Below are 21,164 nucleotides of genomic sequence, written 5' to 3'. Positions count from 1 at the left end.
TGAACAATCTTCACCTCCTCTTCCCTGAAAATCCAAGGCCTTTCTTCCCTCCTGGCAGTCGTGGCTGCTGGGACTTTATATTCTCCTGAGTCACCATTGCGTGCGGTGTTTTTGTGTGCTTGTTTGTGTACATGTCATCACATGCGTGACACTTGCCTTCTCCACTTGATCCCATGGTCTCGAGACCTGCACTTGCATTGCATTTCCTCACTCTTCTGGGACAGTTCTCAATCCTCTCTTCAGAAGGCAGTGTGAGGACTGGGGGGGGGGGGGGGGGCATGTTGGCTGCCTGCTCACAGGGCCGACCTTAATCTGGCCCTGTCCTGGCAGAGAGGCACAGAGGAAAGCAAGTGCGGGTCTTCCAAGGGCAAGTCAGTTCATTCCGCCCACAGCCAGCTGCGCAGCACAGCCAATAGGCACAGCTTAGGTTCTTGGTGATACTCTTGTGTTTCTCAGGTGTAAGATTCCTTCAGAAAATTCCAGCCTGGGCTGGGCACCAGTGGCTCACACCTGTAATCCTAACTACTCAGGAGATCTGAGGATCGTGGTTCAAAGCCAGCCCGGGCAGAAAAGTCTGTGAGACTCTTGTCTCCAATAAACTTCCAGAAAACCAGGAGTGGTGCTGTGGCTCAAGTGGTAGAGCGCTCACTTTGAGCTGAAGAGCTGAGGGGCAGTACCCAGGCCCAGAGTTCAGGCTCCACGACCAACAAAAAAGAGAGAAAGAAAATTCTCAGCCCTGCTGAGGAAAAAGAAATATTTTTGTTTTGTTATGCTGCTTTCCATATCTCAGAGGTCTTGGGAGTAGCAGGGGTCAGTAGCAGGTGCATAAGGGTACAGTTAACCCCTTGGCTGTCGCCACACATGCGCACACTTGCACAGACGTGTGTACTCATATATATATCCTAGAAGTCAGAGGCTGGCTCTCAGGACTTAGCCACTTTACTTGGGTGGTCTCTCAGCCTTTGCCCTGGAACTCAGATCCGTAACTGCTGGTTGGGAGACCACCACACCCTTGTTCCTAAAAGCAAGTGCAGAGATAACAGGCACGTGGCACCTCCACTGCTGGGGCTCTCCCCCAGATGCCAGCCTCAATTCTCCTTCCCTTCTAGGATCTTTTCTCGGCCCTAATCAAGGGCCCTACTCGAACTCCCTACGAGGATGGCCTCTACCTATTTGACATCCAGCTCCCCAACATCTACCCGGCCGTGCCCCCCCACTTTTGCTACCTCTCCCAGTGCAGTGGCCGGCTCAACCCGAACTTGTATGACAACGGGAAGGTGTGCGTCAGCCTTCTGGGCACCTGGATTGGAAAGGTGGGGAGACGGCGCCATCGCCCGGTCAGGGCAGAAAGGGGGCTGGGCTTGGGCAGTGCAGTGGGGCAGCCCTGCTGACGCTGTGTGTGTTTCAGGGGACAGAGAGGTGGACGAGCAAATCCAGCCTTCTCCAGGTGCTCATCTCCATCCAAGGTGCGGCAGGCGCAGGGCTGGCGGGTGGCGATGGGGCAGGCGCAGGGCTGGCGGGTGGCGATGGGGCAGGCGCAGGGCTGGCGGGTGGCGATGGGGCAGGCGCAGGGCTGGCGGGCTTGCTGGCCCCTTGCAGGTGGAGGCAGGCCTGTTGTGGTCGACTTCCACTGCCCGCTGAGGAAGGGTGTCCTCTCACAGGTCTGATCCTGGTAAATGAACCGTACTACAACGAAGCCGGCTTCGACAGTGACCGGGGCCTGCAGGAGGGCTACGAGAACAGCCGCTGCTACAACGAGATGGCACTGATCCGCGTGGTGCAGTCCATGACGCAGCTGGTGCGGCGGCCTCCCGAGGTCTTCGAGCAGGAGATCCGGCAGCACTTCAGTGCTGGCGGTTGGCGTCTAATAAACCGCATTGAGTCCTGGCTGGAGACCCACACCCTGCTAGAGAGGTCCCAGGCGCTGCCCAATGGGGTGCCCAAGGATAGCAGCTCGCCAGAGCCTCCCACTGCAGCCGAGCTCTCAGACTCCGGCCGTGAAGACCCCGAGGATGGTGGACTGGCCCCTGGGGAGGCCTCCCAGGGCTCAGACTCAGAGGGTGGCGCCCAGGGCCCGGCCTCAACTAGTAGGGACCACACAGAGCAGACTTCAGAGACAGCGCCTGATGCGTCGGTGCCACCCAGCGTCAAACCAAAGAAGCGGAGAAAGAGCTACCGGAGCTTCCTGCCCGAGAAGAGCGGCTACCCTGACATCGGCTTCCCCCTGTTCCCACTCTCGAAAGGTTTTATCAAGAGCATCCGGGGTGTCCTGACGCAGTTCCGAGCCGCGCTGCTAGAGGCCGGCATGCCACAGAGCACAGAGGACAAGTAGCCACTGGCTCTCGCAGCAGGAGCGCCACTGTGGGAGAGGCTGGCCGCTGCCTGCTCACCTCCCCACCCCCCACTGGAATCGCCCCGTCCCCAGCCCTCTGTCTACTGCGATCCTCCTCCCAAGATGAGTTTGATGCTGAAGTGCAAGAAGTGTCCTAAGATGCTGCGTTCTGTTCTGAAGCGATCCTTCAACGAATGTCCGGCGCCTGCTCCCTTGCTGTCCCCTTCTCAGGTCAGAGGTGGGGTGCTTGGGCCTGGCGCAGGGCTGGCTGTGTGGGCCCAGGGACCCTGCACATGGGCAGGAGAGTGGATGTGCCTTGCATGAAGTGTGGGCTGCTCCTGCAATGCCCTGGTCCCTCCCAACCTCTTCACTTGACTGTAGCCTCCCCTCCCCACCCCGGTGCTCCTGCCACCACCGCCACGGGGTCCTCCCAGCCCCGACCATCGACACTACTACCCGCGGGAGTGACCTCCACACGTCATAGCCCTTAGGCCTGTTGAACTTACTCTCTGAGAGAGCTTGGGACCAGGCTAGTTCAGGGTGACACCCGGAGAGGTAGTCGAGGACAGGAAGCTGCTGGGAAAGAGATGGCTGCAGGTGCCTTTCTCTTTCCAGTCCGCTGGAGGAGCCCGGGCAGGTCTGCCTAGGCCCGCAGTGCGGACTGCGCACACCTACTCCCTACCAGCCTCCTCTCAGTCACCAGGATGGCAGCAGCAACCACAGGGCCTCACCCCATTGGTGGCTTGGCTGTTTCTGGGGGGCCGGAAGGCCCTGGCCCTTGCTTCCAGACTTAGCAGGCACAGTCCAGGGGGAGGGAGGGAGGCAGGCAGGGAGCGGCAGCAGCAGGACTCCCCTCCCCCCGGCCCAGAGGTTTACAAGTTTTCTAAGCTTTTGATAATGTGAAGCCCAGGTTGGGAGGGTGCTGTCCAGCACACTGCAGCTGTGTCATTTCCGGTGTATGTATGTAATATTTAAGGTTGGAAAAAAAATAAATCTCAAAAGCAAAGATGCTATTATTAGAAAAAAAAGACAAAAAAAAAAAAAAGCCAAAGCATGATGCGTCTTGTCAGCCTTAAGTGGGCTCCACACCTGTGCTGCGCCAGGACCACCCAGGCTGCCGAACCGCGGGAAGGACCGAGCCGGACACACCGCACGCCGGCCAGCACTCACTCAGCCCAGAGTCTGTGTGGAGAACATCCGGGTACCTGGTGCGTCCCGGGCGTCGCTCATGTGGAGATGGGAATGCCTACTGCTTACAATACCTGTATAAAGTGCTGTGTGATTAAACATTTTTTTACTTGCATTTTTTTTTGGTTGGCTCATTAACAAGACAAGGCGACACATTAAACCTGCTCTGCCGTTCATCCTGGCTCCGTTGCCTCCTTCTTCACGTGCCAGTGTGTCCCTACAGACACTACTGCCAGGGAGGGCTCGCGGCAGCCGTCCTGCCCCCTGAGCTCTCAGAACGCCTTGGTTCGCTCTCAGGGGAGGACTTTGGGAGGTGAGGATTGGTACGGTGGTGGGACTGGCCTCCCTGGCTTGCAGTCTTCAAGAGCCGGTTGAGAGCACTGTCTGCCTCCAGGCAGCTGTGGGCCTGAGCGACCCATTCAGCGCCTTCCAGTGCCAGGGGAGCTGATGGCGCAGCACTGGAGTGGCAGGTGCCAGTCAGTTCTAGGCTGCAAGCCAAAATGGTTGCTCAAGTTTGGCAACTGCACCTCCCAATCTCGGAGCCCTTCAGTCCTGCCCAGCACTCCTGCTGAGACCGGGGCCAAGGCAGAGCCCTGATGAGCCCACGTGGGGTGCCAGGCTCCTTGGAAAAAGAAGGCTCCGCCCACTATAAAACTGACCTCTTGCTCCTTGGCAGTCTTCCTCCAACATCTCCACACTATGTGGCCCAAGGTCGGAAGCAGGAAGGAGTGCAGAGCCTTGCTCTCACCTCTGGGCAGGCTACAGGAGATCTGATTATCAGCACAAAAAGAAGGTTGTGCTGTGTGCCCACGCCGGTTGTGTGCCTTGTGCTCTCCAGGGGGCATCACTAACAAACTCCATAGCCCCTGCGGGCTGGCCTAAGACCCCCCCACTTCTCCCCAGACCCCAGGACAGGACCAACAAGCTGAGAATTTAATTTTATTTATATCTGATATGGGAGTTGAGGGGGGGGGCTCCACAGGCAACTGGCCCAGCCAGCAAGGAGGTCCCTACCCCTACCCTCCACAGGAACTGTAGACAGGCCCTGCTTTCCCAGGGCAGGGGATAGGACCCCAGTCTCAGACTAGCTGCGGCTAACATAGGCATGGTGGGACCCCTAAGTCACAAAGGCTGTTTTGGGGATGGTCTCTGCTGGGGATCCCCACAACCGCTGACCATCCAGAAGTAGTCCGGGTGCACCTGGCCCTGCACAGGCTCACTGGCCATCAGCTCCCCGTCCACAGTAAACACACCGCTATGATTCTTGGGCTCTAGGCGGAAGGCCACCACGGGGACGTGCACCAAGTAGGGGCAGTTATACTCCATATGCTTGCCCTTCTGCATGGCCAGGAAGAGACGCAGCAGCATGGTCCTCGACACGCCTGCCCGCACATAGAACAGGTGCATGACACCAGCGGCGCAGCGGCCCATGGGTGCCGTGAACAACTCGCTGCCCAGGTGGCTGTGCAGCAGCAGCAACACCAGCACAAAGTCCTGCTCAGGCACCACCGTCCAGTGGGAGGGCACCGGCTCCTCCAGGGGAACAAGGTGTGTGTCTCCAGGACCTTGCTGCTGCACCTGCTTGGAGGCGGCGGGTAACGCGGAGACAGCGCTTTCTACTGGAAGGTAAGCCAGTTGGCCCTGGTAGATGCGAAGGGTTGCCAGGCGCAAAATAGTACCCATGGTGAATCGCAACTCCCCAAGGCGCCGGTACTTCTCACTCTCCAGGTCCACGTCAGCCACGAAGCCCCATGCCAGGCTGAGCACCGAGTAGAGGTGCAGCCCGGAGGCGGTGTGCAGCGAGAGCAGGTTCATGGGGGACAGAAGCCTGCTGCACAGCAGCTGCGTGCAGTTGGTCAGGAGATCTTCGTTTGTCACCTGCTCGAAGCTGCAGAGGAGAAAGTCAGATGCGGCAGGGCAGGGGCCGCCATGCCTCATCCTCTTGCTTTTTGGGGGGGAGGGGTCGGAGTCAAGCAAAGTATTGCGTGGTGGTCCCCAGGGAGCCAGTGGGGCAGTGACAGCAGATGGAGGCAGCCAACCGGGAGAGAGCCCCAGAACGGAGGACCAGGTTCTAAGGAGGAGTGTTGAGGCCATGGAGGGGGAAACTGAGGCCCACTCTGGCCCAAGGACTCTCACCCAGCATAGTGATTGATAGAAGCCGCCAGGGCGTTGGCAGAGCCTCCAGGAAGGGTACACAGGGGCTTGCGGATGGCCGTCTCCCAGTCAGGCCGGTCCATGAGCCCGTTCAACACCTGTTAAGAGTAAGAGGGCAGCTTTGGCCTCCAGAAACTTCCAGATCCACCCCTACCACAAGCCAACCAACCGACCCAAGGGCGCAGGGCCTCACTTCGTGCATCAGGCCGTCCCCGGACATGACAGCCAGGGCGTCCCAGCGGCTCAGGTCCTCCGCTTGCACCAGCTCCCGCGCGTGGTTCCGCCGCTCTGGGGGAAGAGGGGAAGGGGGAGGGGGGGACTCGGGTCCTGCTCCGGAGGGGGACGGGTGCACCCAGCATCCCCTGGGGCGGGGGCGGGGCCTCACCGGTGAGCTGCAGCTGGTAGATGACCTGGGCCTCGGCCAGCAGGGGCTCCACGAGGCTCTGGAAGAGCTGCAGGGCCTTGCCCTTGCCTCCGCGCGGGTTCAGCAGCACCAGCACGCGGCAGGGCCTGGGCAGCAGGCCCCGGGGGGCGCCGGCTGGAAAGCAAACCCTAGACGGTCGGGTCCTCCGCCGGCCACCGGGGGGCGGGAGAGAGCGGCGGGGGGCGCTGGGGTCCCGCGACTCTCGCCAGCCATATTCTGGGAACTGACCCCGCAGAGCACGGCCCGAGGGGGGAGGGCGCCCCGCGGGGAGGCGGCGCGGGTGGGGCGCTGCGCCCCCCCCCCCCGCCTCTTCCCCTGGTTTGGGGGCGGATCGGCGTCTGACGTCTCAGGGTTTCTCTCCAGCCTTCTCACTGGCCTCGTCCTTTCTGGGAGGGGGGGGGGGAAATCCCCTGCAGCCCTGCCCAATCAGGCCCCACACACACCTGAGTCCATGGCCCGGCCCCGCGGCTCCGGTCGCCGGAGGTCTCTCCGCGCCGTTCCAGCGCCGCTCTGGGCGTCCGCGGTTCCTGCCTTGCGCTCCTTATCGGTGCAGCCCAGGAGGGCGTCGCGGGGCTGGCGCGGGGGCTCGCCCTCCCCACCCGAAGCCGGGGCCGTGGGGGCACCCGCGTCATTCCTGGCGGCGGCCAGATCTGAGGGAGGGGGAGAGACAGCGCTGGCCGCGGCCGGGACGCGGGCCACGGCTCCAGGGGCCGATCCCGGGACCTCGAGCCGGGGAGTTCTCCAAAGCTGGTGGGCCGGGGACGTAGGTTTTCCCCGAAGGAATAAAAAGGAGAAAAGCGAGTTGTGATGCCCCCGAGGGCCTGACCCCGCCCCGCGCGTGCCTTCCCGAAGGGGGGCTTTCCTCCTTCGGGCCCCCGAGTTCCGGCCCGACGGCTGAGTCAGAGCCCCGAGGCTCTCCCTCCGACCTCCCCGCGCCTCACCCGGCGCCGCCGCCGCCGGAGGAGGAAGGAGCAGCATCCAGTTGCGCAAAAATGCCAGAGCCGACACCGCCAGGCACCGATCCGCGCCCGGGACCCGGACCCGCGCGATCGCCGAGTTCCCTGCCGAGGGCCGGGGTCGCCCGCGCGCCGCCCGCGCTGCCGCCGGGCGCAGGGACTGAGCCGAGCCGAAGCTGGCTCGACAGCCGCCGCCGGCCCTGCCCAAGCGTGCGTGGCCCAGTTCCCTGCGCAGCGCGAGGGCAGGGCGGCGGCCCTACCCAGTGGGGCTGGCTCGCTGGGGGAGGCGCCGGCGCCATTCGAGGGCGGCCTGCGGGGAGGGGCGCAGCTGACCCCAGGCTCGGCCCCGCGATGGCGCGGACCCCCGCCCGGGGCCCGCTCCCCTCGGGTTCAAACTTTTTTCTTTTGCTCAACTTCACCGCGTGGCGCCGCTCGCCCCGCGATTTCTGGGCAGAACCGGCGCTCCGCGTGATCCCGACCCCGGCACCGACCCGTGCACCCCTCCTCCCCGGAGCCTCTGGCTCCCCCCCCCCCCCCCGCCCCAGCACGGTCGGCGCCCACGGCCACGCGGAGGCGCTGCGCTGGGTCCCGGGACGCGCGCGTGCCCGCCGCGCGGAGGCCGGGCTGCGAGAGCGGCTCGGACGGCGGCCGCGGGGGCGCGCAGTCCCGGACCCGGCCACGAGCGGCGCGCCAAGGCGAGCGCGCGGCCCAGGCCCGCGTTTCCGGACTCGGAGAACTCGGCCCCGTGCCCGAGGTTCTGAGCGGGCGTCGGGCGCGCGCGCTCGGGAGCCCATGGAGGATCCCGTTCGCGCCCTCCTGCCCCCGCTGGACCAGAATTAGAGACCCCGGACCCCGCCTGTCCCGGAGCCCCTCTCCAGGTTGGGATGTCTCACCTGCCACGCACGGGCTCCCCTTTTTCTCTTCCCCTGCCCTCGCGGAGAGGGTTGGTTTCAGCTCGCCGGGCCACCCGGCACCCGGCCGGAGGCAACCTGACCCGCCGTCCCGGACGGGGTTGGATCGGCTGGGGGCGAAACCGAGGCACGCTGTCGGAGCCCGGAGCCCGGAGCCCGGTTCAGCAACCGCAAAAGTTGAGCCTCTTCCCCCGAGGGGACGCTCACGAGGCTCCCTGGGCCCGCGAAGCCGCCCGCAGCCGGGGATGCCGAGCTCCCGCTCCCCGCTCGCTGGCGAGGAGAGCGGCGGTGTGGACAGGCCGAGGGCTCCGGGCCGGGCTTAGGGAGGCCGGCATGGGGGGCGTGGCCCCGCCGCCCCCCGCCCCTCGCGCGGGCTCCGCGGCACCGGGGATGCAAAGGTGCTCGCGGGCGGGTGCGCCTGACCGCACCGGGGACCCGAGCGTGTCCGTGGCCTCCTCGAGCGAAGTTCCTGGAAGGTTATTGGCGGAGGGTGGGAGGGAGGGGTCGGCGAAGACCCAACGCGTGAGCCGACCTGGTGGGGCCCGAGTGTTTAAGACATCGATTTAACTAAGAAATCTCGCTCCTGCCTGCAGCTGGCGCGGCCCGGGACCCGGCGGCGGGGGGCGCGCGCCCCGCGGGGCCCCGACCCCGCACCTCTCTCCAAGTCCAGAAGAGGCGGGCGCGACGCCGGGCCGGCCTCGGGGTGTCTTCTCTCCCCCGAAGCCCGCCCCCCCCACGCCCCGTTAGCTACCACTTGGCGGGGGAGGGGGGTCCCGAGCGGGGTGAGAGGCGCCGGCTGGGGCTGGCGATCCCCGGATGGGACGAGGTCCCGAGCGCCCCGCGCGCGATCCGAGGTGACTCAGCGGCCGCGCTGCCGGGTGGAGAAACTCCCGGAGAGCTGGAACTACAGCTGCACAGGGCGGGGGCTGTCCACGCCGCGCGCGTCCGCGGAGGCCTGGCTCTGACCCCCCCCCCCCCCGCCACACCTCAGGATCCCGGTGGTGCGCGGGGCGGGCGCGGGGCGGGCAGCGCCGCAGCCGCAGTGCCGCAGGCGCGCGCCGCGGGGCGGGGGGGACTCTTTCCATTCGCTCTCCTCCAGGCATGGTTGGGATCCCGGTCTGGACTTGGGGCGCCCAGGAGATCCTGCACCTCCACATCTCAGCACGGACGCCCCTCCTTTTTTGCGCCCTTACTCGGGAGGACTTTTCCATCAGGAGGCCCCGGGGAGCCCGCCCCGTGCTCCTGCTGCAGAGGGGAAACTGAGGCAGGCACGGGGAAGAGGGAAATCTGGTCGCGCGTGAGTTCATTCATGTTCATAAAGCCGGGCCGGGCCTCCCATGTCTCTGCGCCCCGGGCTGGAGCCCCGGAGTCTGCAGGGGCGGGGGGGGGGGGGCGGGCAGCGCTGCCTGGAAACCCAGCTGGCAAAGGGCGGAGGGGCAGCCGGTGAGCTGGGCACCCCGTGGCCTCCCGAGGCCCCAGGGCCCTCCAGACGCTCGGGAAGGCCCCAGCGGGCGGGGGGCGGGGGGGGGTGAAGGGTAGAGCCCTCCGCCCCGGTTCCAGCCGGTTCCAGCCAGCACAATGGCTGCTCTGTCCTTCGGGGCCTCGCCCCCCCTCCTCTCCAGGCCTCTGCCCCCCCCCCCCCGCCTTTCTTGTCATTCATCTCCCCCGTCGGGGTGCCTTTTCCAGACCTTTGTCCCTTTCAGTCTTCAGAAGCTCAGCCCCCCCCCCCCCCCCCCCCCGCGTCCTTAGCCCCGGCGACAGGGCGGGATGGAAGCAGCAGACGGCTCTGCGCCCGACACCGGGAGCTGGAGCCTCGAGCCGCCCAGGGTCAGCCCGATTCCCACCGCGCTGAGCCGCAGGGCCCGGCCCTCCCCCGGGTCGCGCCGCCGCGCCCTGCCCACCCCTGCCCTGCCCAGCTTCTCCTCCCAGCTCCAGTATCTGTGGGAGGGGAAGCAGCCCCGAGGCTTTCTCGGACTCCCCACTCCCACCCCACCCCCAGGTCCCGTTAACCAGCTGCTGCCAGCTGCCAGCAATGCCCAGCTGGCCGCCGGTCTGGGCTAAGATGATGGAGATGACCAAGGCTGTGTCACAGGTGAAACGAACTGTTTTTCTCCTCTCCTACCCCCAGTCTCCTGTCCTGGAGTTGAGGCTACCAGAAGGCTACTTAATCACTCTGTTGTGTGTGTGCACATGCACACACACATGCACACGTGTGTGAATGCCAACACTGGTGCCTGAACTCAGGGCCCGGGCACTCTCACTTAGCTTTTTTTTTTTTTGGGTCCGGTCATGGGGCCTGAACTCTGGGCCTGGGCGCTGTCCCTCAGCTCTTCAGCTCAAGGCTAGCACTCTACCACTTGAGCCACAGCGCCACTTCCGGCTTTTTTCCTTTTTGCTTATGTGGTGCTGAGGAATGGAACCCAGGCCTCACGCATGCAAGGCAAGCGCTCTACCACTGTGCCACCTTCCCAGCCCCTCACTTAGCTTTTTCATTCAATGCCAGAGCTCTACTACTTGAGCCATGCATGCCTTCACTTCCAGCTTTCTGTTGGTTGATTGGAGAGAGGAGTCTCTCAGGCTTTTCTGCTTGGACTGGCTTTGAACAGAGATCCTCAGCTCTCAGCCTCCTGGGTGTATGACAGGTGTGAGCTAGCATCACCCGGCATGATGAATTGCTTGTAGTAGGCCACCTCATCCTTCTCTGAAGCTTCCTTCGAGAGGTGTTTCAGCTCCATTGCTGCAGGGTCTGCTGACCTTGAGCTCTTTCCTTTTTTTTCCAGGCCTTCCTGTCTGCAGTGTGGGGGGGGGAAAGGGGGGAAAGAGGGAAAGGAGGTATCTGCTAGGCACATTCTCAGCATCTGGTTTGGCCTAGGGTGTGGCTTCCATTCTGAAAGTTTCCTAGTTGCTGTTTCTAGGTTAACCATGCCAGGTATTTGGGGTGCTGTTGGCCCCATATGGAGATCAGGGGAGCAGACTTGCCCTGCAGGATTCCAGCTAGGTGCTAGACTGTGGGCTTTGCCTGGGTTTCTGCCTCTGTGGCAGTGTGACAGCTCCGGGAGGTGTGAGGTGGCCTTGGCTGTACCCCTTGCCTTCAAAGGTTCCCCTTGCTGGGGATGAGCCTCTGCCTTTCTGCAGGCCTGTTGACTCTGTGTGCAATGGTGAATCTTAGGTCATTCTAGAACGTTCTCAATATGTACACCTAGAGACCATGCATGCTCTATTTTAACCACCTACCTGGCACCTGGAAGCATTTGTTTGGGTTTCTTGTGGGTTCAAACAACAGATACGGACATTGTCTCAACCCCTGTGTCAGCAAGACTGGTTCTTTTGGGGCGTGAGGCAAGGTCTGTCCCAGGCCTCGCGGTGTTGCTACTGGTTGGCTGACATTCTTTGTTGTCCTTTAACTTGTAGGTGTATCCATCACCCTGACCCCTGCCCTCCTCAAGGCCTACCTCCAGACTAGTACCTGTTGATTAGATTTAAATGAGATTGGTGTTATCTTCCTATAGCCATACTCTTCTTCCCATGTAAATGACTAGGAGGGAAAACCTGAAAGCAATTAAGACCCTGGTGTAAATCAGTACTTCATGTGTTCAATGGAAAATATAGCATTACTAGCAATTGTGTATGTGTGTGTGCATGCATGCACACACCACCATTAATGCTTGAACTCATGACCTGAGCACTGTCTCTTCTTTTTTTCTTTTTGGGTCCAGTCGTGAGGCCTGAACTCTGGGCCTGAGTGCTGTCCCTCAGCTCTTCAGCTCAAGGCTAGCACTCTACTACTTGAGCCACAGCACCATTTCTGGCGTTTTTCTTTTTGCTTATGTGGTGCTGAGGAATCGAACCCAGAGCCTCAGGCATGCAAGGCAAGCGCTCTACCACTGAGCCAACTTCCCAGCCCTTTTTTTTTTTTTTTTTGCCTGTCATGGGGCTTTAACTCAGGGCCCTGTCCCTGGGCTTGTCCTTTTGCTCAAGGTTAACACTCTACTACATGAGCCACAACACCACTTCCAGCTTTTTCTGTTTATGTGAAAGTACTGAGGAATCAAACCCAGGATTTCATGCATGCTAGGCAAGCACTCTACCACTAGGTCACATTCCCAGCCCCTGGCCCTTAGCTTTTTCACTCCAAGTTAATTGCTCTACCACTTGAGCCACAGATCAACTTCCAGCTTTTGGATGATTAGTTGGAGATAAGAGTCTCATGGACTTTTCTGCCCAGGCTGGTTTTGAACTGTGATCCTTAGATCTCAGCCTCCTAAATAGCTAGGACAACAGGCATGAGCCACGGGCACCCAGCTGATACTAGTTGTCTTGAAAAAGGTAAATAGTCCAATTGGTGTCAGTGCTCTAGTAGAGGTAAGGAGAGGGTCCAGTGTGGAAGCCAGGATGCGTATAGTCTATTGGGAGGCTTTTTTTTTTTTTTGGTTGGTCACGGGGCTTGAACTCAGGGCCTGGGCACTGTCCCTGAGATTTTCTGCTCAAGGCTAGCACTCTACCACTTGAGCCACAGCACCACTTCCAGCTTTTTCTGTTTTGTGGTTCTGAGGAATGGAACCCAGGGCTTCATGCATGCTACGCAAGCGCTCTACCACTAAGCCACAGCCACAGCCTTGGGAGAGATTTTTATATCTGCTGACAGCCAGGAGCCCACACTGTTTCCACTACCTTGACCTTCAGATCCTGGCTTCTACCTTGTCCTGTGGCATCTTCAGCTTCCTGAGCAGATGGATTTGTTCCCCAGTCCTTGGAAGAGCAAAGCTGATTTGTTGGATGGTTATTTAGCTACCTACTGCTGCACAAACTTAGCATGACAGACATAATAACCTGTATTTCTAGAGAGCAATCTACCAAAGACCTGAGTGGCTATAGAATTCTTACCTACCTTCTAGAGGCTGCCTTAGTTCAGGGTCCCATTCCTTAACTCTCCAGTCTAGCATCTTCAAATCTTATTTCTCCAAATCTTATCTTCAAGTCTTACTTTCTAATTCAGTTGTCACATCTCCTTCTCTAACACTGGCTCTCTCCCTTTCCCTTTTAAGTGTACTGGCACTAGAACTCAAAGCTTTCAACTTGCTAAACTGGCAATCTATTACTTGGTTTTTGTTTTTGTTTTTAGTCATGGGGCTTGAACTCTCGGCCTGAGCACTGTCCCTGAGCTCTTCAGCTCAAGACTAGAGCTCTACCACTTGAGCCACAGCACCACTTCCCATTTTCTAGTGGTTTATTGGAGTTAAGAGTCTCACAGACTTTCTGCCTGGGCTGCCTTTGAAACAAGATCCTCAGATCTCAGCCTTCTGAGTAGCTAGGATGACAGGCGTGAGCCACCAGTGCCTGGCTGGCAATCTACTTCTTGAGCCACACATCCAACCCTGCTTTTTTGCTGGTTATTTTGGAGAGGGAATATTCCACTTTCCTACCTATCCTCCAGATCTCAGCCCCCTGAGTAGCTAGGATCATAGGCATGAGCTACTGGCACTCAGCTTCTTTCCTTAGGATTCCACTGGCCACACAGCTAGATGACTAGGGACAATCTCTCATCTCTAAATCCCAATCACATCTTCAAAGTCCCTTCAGCTATATCAGGCAACATTCATTCCTAGGTCCTAACAGATTAGGACAGCGGCATCTTCAGGGGCCATTATTTCACGAAGATGGGAAGGGAAAAATAGGAGGGGTACTATGTCCTTAACTTGCCTCCCGAACCTTCTTTTCCAACTCTTCTTCCCTTCCCCAGCTCTACCCAAGTGACCACAGCCAAATAAGGGTCCATTCCCAAATAAGCACTTGTGGGGTGGGACTGAAAACCCCTGGCTGGGAACGAGGCATGATCCTGTATTCCCTGTGGTCTTTGGTTCATCCAGCCCAAAGAAAATTGGTTTCTATTTCTGAGAATTACCCAAGAGGGAGAAATCTGCATCTCTGCTAAACATAGTAATTACAGGATTGCAAAACCCCAACTTTCACCTGAGGAAAAGGGCTGGAAGCAGACCAGCCTGCCCGTTTTCAACCTGGCAGAATTCCTCACAGCAAGGGCTTGGCCTCTGGGCACTGCCCCTGGCATCAATGGAAGCACATGGCCCAACTCCCTGCTGTCACGTGACCTGGCAGTCCTGTTGCTTCTGCTCCTCTGTGATGCGGCTAGACCAGACTGACCACACTGGTCAGCAGAAAGAGTTACGGATGGCACATTCCATGGACTTCCGCCAACATCAGCTCCCAACTGGTCCCAAAGTGGGCTCTGGGCTGGCCTTACTAGAGACCCAACTCCACATCCTGGATTCTCATGAAGGGAAGACTGAGTCTCCTGCCCAGGCCACAACCAAGCCCCACCCCACAAGGTTCCTGGTTGGGAGATCTCACCTTCCAGGCAAAAGAAACCAAGGTCCATGTGTCACACCTCTGGAGGGGGCTGGTCCCAGGAGATGCGGGAAGTGGGGGCAGACCTGGGCCCCCTGCAGAGAGGCAGGGCAGGGAAGCACACTGCTTTTTTAAAAAAAGTATTTACTTATTTATTTTTGGTGGTCGTGGGGTTTGAACTCTGGGCCTGGGCGCTGTCCCTCAGCTCTTCAGCTCAAGGCCAGTGCTCTACCACTTGAGCCACAGTGCCACTTTGGTTTTTCTGATGGTTTACTGGAGATAAGAGTCTCATATACTTTCCTGCCTGGGCTGGCTTTGAACTATGATCCTCAGCTCTCAGCCTCCTGAGTAGCTGGGATGACAGGTGTGAGCCACTGGCACCCGGCTTTTTTTTTTTTTTTTTAATTGTGCTGGCACTGGATCTTGAACTTGGGACCTGAACACTATCCCTTAGCTTTTTCACTCAAGGCTGGTGCTTACCTCTTGAAGCACAGTCCTAATTCCAACTCTTTGTCTTGTTCATTGGAGATAAGAGTCTCATGAACTTTCCTGCCCAGGCTGGCTTGGAACCAAGATCCTCAGTGCTCAGCCTCCTGGAGAGCTGGAATTACAGGCCTGAGCCACAAGTACCACAATGCTTTTCATGCAGCTAAGCCCTAAGCAGGGACACTGAGGGGTTTGGTGTCTGCACTGTTTTCCAAGGGCTTTTTATTTTGGAATGTTTTCTGCTCTCAAAAAGTAAAATGTGTTTTTGGGTGATTCCCAAAACAAACAGACAGTGTGCTGGACGTGGCCTCCGGCCAGACTGCCTTTGTATAAATGGTCTGCGGCTGTTTCCACTGTCTGAGATAGACTCTGTGCGGAGGGGCAGTGGATCCTCAGCCTGGTCCCTGACGCACACACAGGCCATTGGGGACTCCCTCCCGCCCCCTCTGTGGCCTCCCTAGGTACCCTCTCTTTAACTCAGACCTGCCGCTGCTCAGGCTTCCTCAGTTGAAGCCGATTCCTGGGGGCTTGGGGGCGAAGGGGGAGCAATGCCCTGTGTCACCAATCTGGAAAAGACATGGAGCCTGCTTCCTCATGCTCATTATTGGCATCTGAAAATAGAATGTTCCCGTCCCTGGAGGCTGGCCTCCTGAAGGTCAAACCCTTGCATTCTTTGCAGACACAGCCTGGTAATTTAAGTCATCATCATACGGGCTGGGCTTGTACAGCTGGGACCTGGGAAGAGTGCTTCAGACCAGGGGTGCCCTGGCCTAATGCCACAGGGGCTGAGGGGAGACTTCGTGTGGCAGGGAGTGAGTCTGGAGAGCCCCAGCCAAGAGTGGAGTTCCTGGTTCTCTTAGCCAGTTGCCCTAGACTCTCTCCCACAGCAATGGGCCGGGCCGGTGAGGATGAGTTATGAGGGATTTCTCCTTCCAGGCACTGTCAGATCGGCCCCACAAACTAATCTGATCATCCTCATCTCAAAACTAAACTGAACAGGCAGCTAAGTGAAAATTTATCTGGGTCTTGAGGGAGACTGTACTGTTTTCTTTCCCTTCCTCCCTCCCTCCCTCTCTCCCTCCCTCCTTTCCTCCCTCCCTCCCTCCCTTCCTTCCTTCCTTTTTGTCTTTCTATCTTTCTTTTGTCCTAGGGCTTGAATTCAGGGTCTGGGCACTGTCCCTGATCTTTTTTGCTCACGGCTAGTGCTCTGCCACTTTGAGCCACAGCTCTATTTCCAGTTTGGGGTTAATTGCAGATAAGAGTCTCAAAGACCGGGCACTGGTGGCTCACACCTGTAATCCTAGCTACTCAGGAGGCTGAGATCTGAGGATCTCGGTTCAAAGCCAGCCCGGGCAGGAGAGACCATGAGACTCTTATCTCCAATAAACCACCAGAAAACCGGAAGTGGCGCTGTAGCTCAAGTGGTAGAGCGCTCACCTTGAGCTGAAGAGCTGAGGGACAGTGCCCAGGCCCAGAGTTCAAGCCCCATGACCGACCAAAAAAAAAAAAATAAGAGTCTCAAAGACTTTCCTGCCAGGCCAGGTTTTGAAATGCACAATCTTCAGATCTCAGACTCCTGATAGGATTACAGGCATGAACCACCAGTGCCCAGCTTGAATATTTTTGTCTTTTTTTTTTTTTTTTTTTTTTGCCAATCCTGGGCTTGAACTCAGAGCCTAGGTGCTGTCCCTGAGTGTGTTTTGCTCAGGGCTAGCACTCTACTACTTGAGCCACACTGCCACTTCCAGTTTTTTCCGCATATGTGGTACTGAGGAACTGAACCCAGGGCTTCATGCATTCTAGGCAAGCACTCTACCACTAAGCCACCTTCCCAGCCCCCAGCCTGAATGTTTTTAACGTCTCTGATAGTACAAAGTTTTCAGGCTGATTTGTGAAAAAAAAATCTACTTAAATATAAAATGTATGTATTTAATATATAAACCATCAAATTACACATACATACATTAAAATATATGTCATATGTACATATATATATTATGTATATGTATAGTATGGGAGTTTACTATAGGCAACTGGAAAACCTACATTTATTCTTTTTTTTTCCTGCTAGTATGGGGGCTTGAACTCAGGTTCTGAGCACCATCCCTTAGCTTTTTTGATCAAGGCTGCTCCTTTGTCACTTGAGCCACAGCTCTACTTTGTTAGTTCATTGGAGATAAGAGTCTCATGGAGTTTCCTACCTGGACTGGCTTTGAAATTTGATCCTCATATCTCAGCCTCCTGAGTAGGAATACAGGTGTGAGCCACCAGCACCAGGTTTCCTCATTTTTCTTTATACCCTTAAACTGCAGTCGGGAAGGGTCTGCGCCCGCCTGGAAGTGCAGGTGCACGGCTCCGGGCTCGCCTCTCCTGTCCGATCCCCTCTGGCAGGGGCAGCAGGCCCCAGGGGAAGGAGTCTGGATGCAGAAATGTAGACAGGCCAGGAAGGACCCCTTCCTCCGGGGTCCAGAGAAGGGAAGATGTGCCTAACAGAGTTAAAAAGAGACATTCTTAGTCTTCCTGACTCTGCATGGCCTGGAAAAATCCATAGCATCGGAATCTGGCATTTGCAAACAAGCACAAACTATTTTGAGTTCCGCTGGGCATGTGACGACTCTAACTCTTTGGTTATCCTCAGATTGAGAGCTTTGGGCTCCTGAAGGGAAAACTGGAGGAAGGTGATCAGGGCGGGGCTGAGCCCGCTCCCGTGTTAGTCCCAAGGCAGGACAGGGCAGTGCCCGCACGGGGATCTCCCCACCCGTTGCAGCCTTCGTTGTATGGGAGCCTCAGGAGTGCGACAGTGGAAGTGGGAGACAGGAGGTAAAACGTGACCCAGCACAGGGAAGGGCACACGAGAGGCTGAGGTCTCGCCATGTTTAATGTGCTGCGGTGCCCTGGAGCAAAGGCCTAACTCAGATTCCACATCACAACCTTGCATGGTTTTTTTTTGGGGGGGGAGGGGGTTGTTTTCGCCCATCCTGAGGCTTGAACTCAGGGCTTGGCTGCTCTTTTGTTTTTGAGACAGAATCTCACCTAGGCTGGCCTTCAACTCATGATCTTCCTTGTGTCAACCTCCTGAGTGCTGGGATTACAAATGTGACCTATACTACTGTGTCTTACTCAAGAAAAAAACTTTTTAAAATGAAAGACTTGATGTTATTTTTTAAAATCATTATTTTGGTGGTTATTGTTGGTTTTGGGGCTTGAACTCAGGGCCTGGGCACTGTCTGTCCCTGAACTCTTTTGCTTAAGGCTAGTGCTCTACTACTTTGAGCCACAGTGCCGGTTTTTGAGTGGTTAATTGGAGATAACAGTCTCATGGGGACTTTTCTGCCCTGGCTGACTTCCAACCATGATCCTCAGATTTCAACCTCCTGAATAATAGGATTATATATGTGAGACACCATCACCCAACCTACTTTTTTTTTTTTTTCCCCAGTCATGGGGCTCGAACTCTGGACCTGGTCACTGTCCCTCAGCTCTTCAGCTCAAGGCTAGTGCTCTACCACTTGAGCCACAGCGCCACTTCCAGTTTTCTGGTGGTTAATTGGAGATAAGAGTCTCACAGACTTTCCTACCTGGGCTGGCTTTGAACTGTGATCCTCAGATCTCAGCCTCCTGAGTAGCTAAGATTACAGGCGTGAGTCACCAGTGCCCTCTTGTCCTTGATACTTTTAAAAATTAAATAGAAGCCTTATGCAGTAGTACATGTCTGTAGTCTCAGCCACTCATGGAGGCTGAGATAATTTGAGCCCAGGGGTTTCAAGGCCAGCTTGAACAATACAATGAAGCTGGGCACCAGTGGCTCACGCCTGTAATCCTAGCTGTTCAGGAGGCTGAAATCTGAGCACCGTGGTTCAAAGCCAGCCCAGGGCAGGAAAAGTCCGTGAGACTCCTATCTCCAATAAACCACTCAAAAAAACTGGACGCTATGGCTCAAGTGATAGAGCACTAGCTGAAGAGCTGAGGGGCAGTGCCCAGGGCCCAGAGTTCAAGCCCCACGACCCAAAAAATAAATAAATAAATAAATAATGAGACCTCCTCTCTTCAAAAACAAAGCAGGAAATTCCAAGAGAAATAAAAATATGTGTCTACACAAAACCTCACTCAAGAATGTTCATAGCACTGTTTGATTCTCAATGACAAGAAGCTGGAATCAGCTCAAATGAACCTCAATGGCTGCATGGGTAAATACAGGGTGGCACATCCACCCAATGGAACGTGATCTGGATGTGTTGCTGATCAGCTTTCTGTTGCTGTTACAACTGAAACGATCTGTTGATGGAGAAAAGAGGTTTCTTCAGGATCAGGTTTGTAGCAATCTCAGGTCCTGACTGGTTGGCCCCATTGCTTCTGGCCTATGGTGGCAGATCCTGATGGGCGCGTGTGCAGAGCGAGATACTCCTTCACTGGCACGTGAAAGCCGGAGGAAGGACTGGGTTCCTTTGTCCTCTCTGAGGGCACCTCCCTAGTTGTTATCAGTCAGCCTGCTGGGGACCTTCTCCTCTGCCTGGGAAGGGCTCGTGGGTAGGTAAGTAGAAGCTTTGCCAGAGCTAGAAATCCCAGGCCCTGAGTAGGAGTTTTCTGTTGTTGTTTTCTTTTTTGCTTTGGTGATACTGGAGTTTGAACTCAGAGTCTTGCACTTGGCTATGTATATTGCTTGAGCTATCTGCCCCCAGCCTTTTCTTTTTCTTTAAAAAAATTTTTTTTGTTGGTCGTGGGGCTTGAACTCTGGGCCTGGGCGCTGTCCCTCAGCTCTTCAGCTCAAGGCGAGCACTCTACCACTTGAGCCACAGTGCCACTTGTTTTTGTTTTTCCTGCTTATGTGGTGCTGAGGAATCGAACCTAGGGCCTCATGCATACGAGGCAAGCACTCTACCACTGAGCCACCTTCCCAGCCCCTCCTCCAGCCCTTTCTACTCTAGTTATTTTTTCCAATAGGGCCTCACATTTTTGCCAGGGGCTGGCCCGGACTTGGATCTTTATTTGTTTTTGCTTGTTGGTTTGTTTTTGTCGGTCATGGGGCTTGAACTCTGGGCCTGAGAACTGTCCCTCAGCTCTTCAGCTCAAGGCTGGCGTTCTACCACTTGAGCTACAGCACCACTTCCGGTTTTCTGGTGGCTTATTGGAGGTAAGAGTTTCATGGACTTTCCTGCCCAGGCTGGCTTTGAACCACGATCCTCAGATCTCAGCCCCCTGAGTAGCCAGGATTACAGGTGTGAGCCACCGGCGCCCAGCACATCTTTATATTTATGCATCAGCATAGCTGAGAGGTGAACACTACCACGCCCTGCTTTATTGGTTGAGATGGCATCTTGCGGTCCTTTGTCTGGGCTGGCCTAGAATCATCTCTGCCTCCTGTGCAGCTGGGATGACAGGCATGTGTCATCACCACAACTGATTGGTTGAGAGGGAATCTTGTGAACTTTTTGCGCAGGCTGGCATCAAATCACGATCCTTCTGATTGCAATCTCCCAAGGAGCTAGGATTTTACAAGCATAAGCCACTAGGCCAGGCCCCTTTGTGGTTTTCGTAATCCTTACCAGACTGCAGCAGCCAGGAGCAGTGGGTCAGGCCATCCATAGAGTTACAGCACTCTTGGATTGTGGGTGCTGTGCACTACCCGCCCCCCCCCCCCCACTACTGCCACGAGTGTTATAAAACACTGAAGAGGGCTGGGAAAGTGGCTCAGTGGTAGAGCATTTGCCTTGCATGCCTGAGGCCCTGGGTTCGATTCCTCAGCACCACATAAGCAAAAAGAAAGAAAACACTGAAGAGCCTCAGGATCTTCAGCCCTAGACGGCCGCAAGGAGCATTATAGCTCTGTTGGGCGTCTTTCTCAGTGACCACCGCCTGTCTGCCATTTCTCGTGTTCTGGCTCTTATCTTTTCTCAACCGCAGCTCTCTACTTTCTTTCTACTTCCGTCAATCTTTCTCTGTGCTTCATCACAGTACTGAAGCTTGAACTCAGTCTAGGCACTGTCACTTAGCTTTTTCATTCAAAGCTGGAGCTATATCACTTCCAGTTTTCTTGTGCTTGACTGGAGATAAAGAGTTTCATACATTTTCCTACCTGGTTGGCTTTGAACAGTGAACCTCAGATTTCAGCCTCCTGAGTGGCTGGGATTATAGGGGTGAGCCACCAGTGCCAGGCTCCTCATCCTTTCTTCTCTGGCTGCTGTCATCAGTTCTACTGCTGTCAAAGCCATTTGTCATTGCTGCCCAGTGGGCTCTCTTGCTCCCTTCATCTTACCAGCTCTAATGATCAAAAGTAGGCAGGCCAGGAGGGTGTGTGGCTCCAGTGGTGGAGCACTAACCCGGCAAGTGTGAGACCCTGAGTTCAATCTCCA

The 21,164-nt window shown here is 56.8% G+C and overlaps 2 protein-coding genes across 4 annotated transcripts in view; one reads left to right on the top strand and one right to left on the bottom strand.

Annotated features, from left to right (window-relative positions):
* The window catches only part of Ube2o (ubiquitin conjugating enzyme E2 O), a 53,585-nt gene extending 49,889 nt beyond the window's left edge, over positions 1–3,696 (top strand). For both annotated transcript variants that reach the window (XM_042702664.1, XM_042702663.1), the window contains exons 16-18: positions 1,110–1,313; positions 1,409–1,466; positions 1,662–3,696. In XM_042702664.1, the coding sequence (XP_042558598.1) occupies positions 1,110–1,313; positions 1,409–1,466; positions 1,662–2,332 (933 nt within the window). In that variant the 3' untranslated portion in view covers positions 2,333–3,696. The remainder of the gene's footprint in view (positions 1–1,109; positions 1,314–1,408; positions 1,467–1,661) is intronic.
* Positions 3,697–4,453: 757 nt separating this feature from the next.
* Positions 4,454–16,257, bottom strand: Sphk1 (sphingosine kinase 1). 2 transcript variants are annotated; one of them, XM_042702702.1, is made up of 6 exons: positions 7,040–7,141; positions 6,542–6,748; positions 6,060–6,212; positions 5,868–5,962; positions 5,657–5,772; positions 4,454–5,408 (listed from the first exon to the last, which is right to left on the bottom strand). In XM_042702702.1, exons 1-6 carry the CDS (start codon positions 7,074–7,076, stop codon positions 4,643–4,645), a joined length of 1,374 nt encoding a protein of 457 aa, XP_042558636.1. In that variant the 5' UTR covers positions 7,077–7,141; the 3' UTR covers positions 4,454–4,642. The 2 variants fall into 2 exon arrangements, with proteins under 2 accessions (XP_042558636.1, XP_042558637.1); XM_042702703.1 differs by lacking the exons at positions 6,542–6,748; positions 7,040–7,141 and adding an exon at positions 16,252–16,257 and having other exon boundaries at positions 6,060–6,066.
* Positions 16,258–21,164: the final 4,907 nt, after the last annotated feature.

This window comes from Dipodomys spectabilis, unplaced genomic scaffold (genome assembly GCF_019054845.1).
Source record: "Dipodomys spectabilis isolate Male_0828 unplaced genomic scaffold, ASM1905484v1 ptg000329l, whole genome shotgun sequence".
NCBI lineage: Eukaryota > Metazoa > Chordata > Mammalia > Rodentia > Heteromyidae > Dipodomys > Dipodomys spectabilis.
Note: the sequence above shows the minus strand (reverse complement) of the source record. Positions and strands in the feature narration are given on the sequence as shown.

What these genes read in the sequence shown, in the direction of transcription:
- Sphk1 (XM_042702702.1), bottom strand. Translation starts at nt 7,076, where the DNA reads ATGCTGCTCCTTCCTCCTCCGGCGGCGGCGGCGCCGG. An exon ending in TCCGGCGGCGGCGGCGCCGG is followed by an intron (nt 6,749 to 7,039) that starts GTGAGGCGCGGG and finishes CCCCTCCCTCAG; the next exon opens with ATCTGGCCGCCGCCAGGAAT. An exon ending in CTACCAGCTGCAGCTCACCG is followed by an intron (nt 5,963 to 6,059) that starts GTGAGGCCCCGC and finishes CTCTTCCCCCAG; the next exon opens with AGCGGCGGAACCACGCGCGG.